This window comes from Camelina sativa, unplaced genomic scaffold (assembly GCF_000633955.1).
Source record: "Camelina sativa cultivar DH55 unplaced genomic scaffold, Cs unpScaffold01483, whole genome shotgun sequence".
Taxonomy (NCBI): domain Eukaryota; kingdom Viridiplantae; phylum Streptophyta; class Magnoliopsida; order Brassicales; family Brassicaceae; genus Camelina; species Camelina sativa.
Window position 1 is genome coordinate 3,212 of NW_010922601.1, and position 1,175 is coordinate 4,386.

General features: G+C 42.3%; 1 protein-coding gene across 1 annotated transcript; it reads left to right on the forward strand.

Moving 5' to 3' along the window:
- Nucleotide 1: 1 nt before the first annotated feature.
- Nucleotides 2-952, forward strand: LOC104774095 (F-box protein At4g00893-like; the record flags this gene model as incomplete). Its single annotated transcript, XM_010498759.1, has 1 exon — nucleotides 2-952. A coding segment is annotated over one exon (951 nt), but the record flags the coding sequence as incomplete, so codon positions are not given.
- Between the last annotated feature and the right edge of the window lie 223 nt (nucleotides 953-1,175).

A 1,175-nucleotide genomic window follows, 5' to 3' on the forward strand; every position in this document is an offset into this window, starting at 1 on the left:
GTCATGGCGTGAAGCTGCTGTATCTGTCCGTATAGTAGAAAAGCATCCTTGGCTTATGTGCTTTCGTAAACGTGGCAACTTGGTTGAACTCCGCGATCCGTTACATTGGACTTCGTACACTTTGAGTTTGCCAGAGTTAGCTGACTCCACTGTGGGTTACGCAAGAGACGGCTGGTTACTTATGAATAAAACTAGATCGAAAGACGTGTTCTTCTTCAATCCGTTTTCACGGGAGGTCATAACCTTGCCAGAGTGTGAGCTGGATTTCGATAAGATTGCGTTCTCTTGTCCTCCAACATCAGATAACTGTGTGGTGGTAGCTATAAGGTTTCCAGATTTTTCTGCCACGATCAGCACTTGCCATCCTGGAGATGATAAGTGGGTTACTGCTACATACCCTAGTTATATAAGGGCTCATAGGCGGAGCAACATTGTCTACCAGAATGATCGATTCTATTGCTTCAGTGCAGACGGAACTTTGTCTTCGTTTAACCCATCTTCATGTACGTGGAGTTACCTTTGTGCACCTCAACTCAATTGCTCGTATATCAACGATGGAAACAATGCAAGGAAGGAGACTGCAGTTGCCTTGGCAGAGAAGGAAGGAGAGCTCTTTGTAATATTTAGGAGCAGCAACGAGAGGCCAATGGTGTATAAATTACTAGTCTCTTTGGAGGAGTGGGAGGAGATGAGTACGTCTACATTTGATGGCTTGACGATATTTGTAGGTTTTTGTAACTCGGAGTTGAGAACTAATCTCCCATGGATGAGGAACAGTATCTATTTCTCAAGGTTTGGTTACAATCGTAAACATTGTGTATCCTACTCGTTTGATGAAAGCAGGTACAATCCGCCCAAGGAATGGCAGAACTGGATAGAACTATGTCCTCCTCAAAGCCTCTGGCTCGATCCGCCTCCGAAAAATGTGTTAAGCTCTTTGCATAACAATTGAGAAGGTTTGTTTTTATTATGTTAATGTGTAATTGGGGGATTTGGGAGTTCTCACTGTTGTGTTTATGTTAACCAGAACTGTTTCGGCTTGTACTTGTATATGTCTTCTTTTCTAGAGTTGACATTGAAATTGTTTCAGCTTTGCAAAACTCATCAGCTGGTTGATTACATGTTTTATGAATTAATGATTGCGTGTGCGAAATTATAAGATTCGCGTTTCAAAC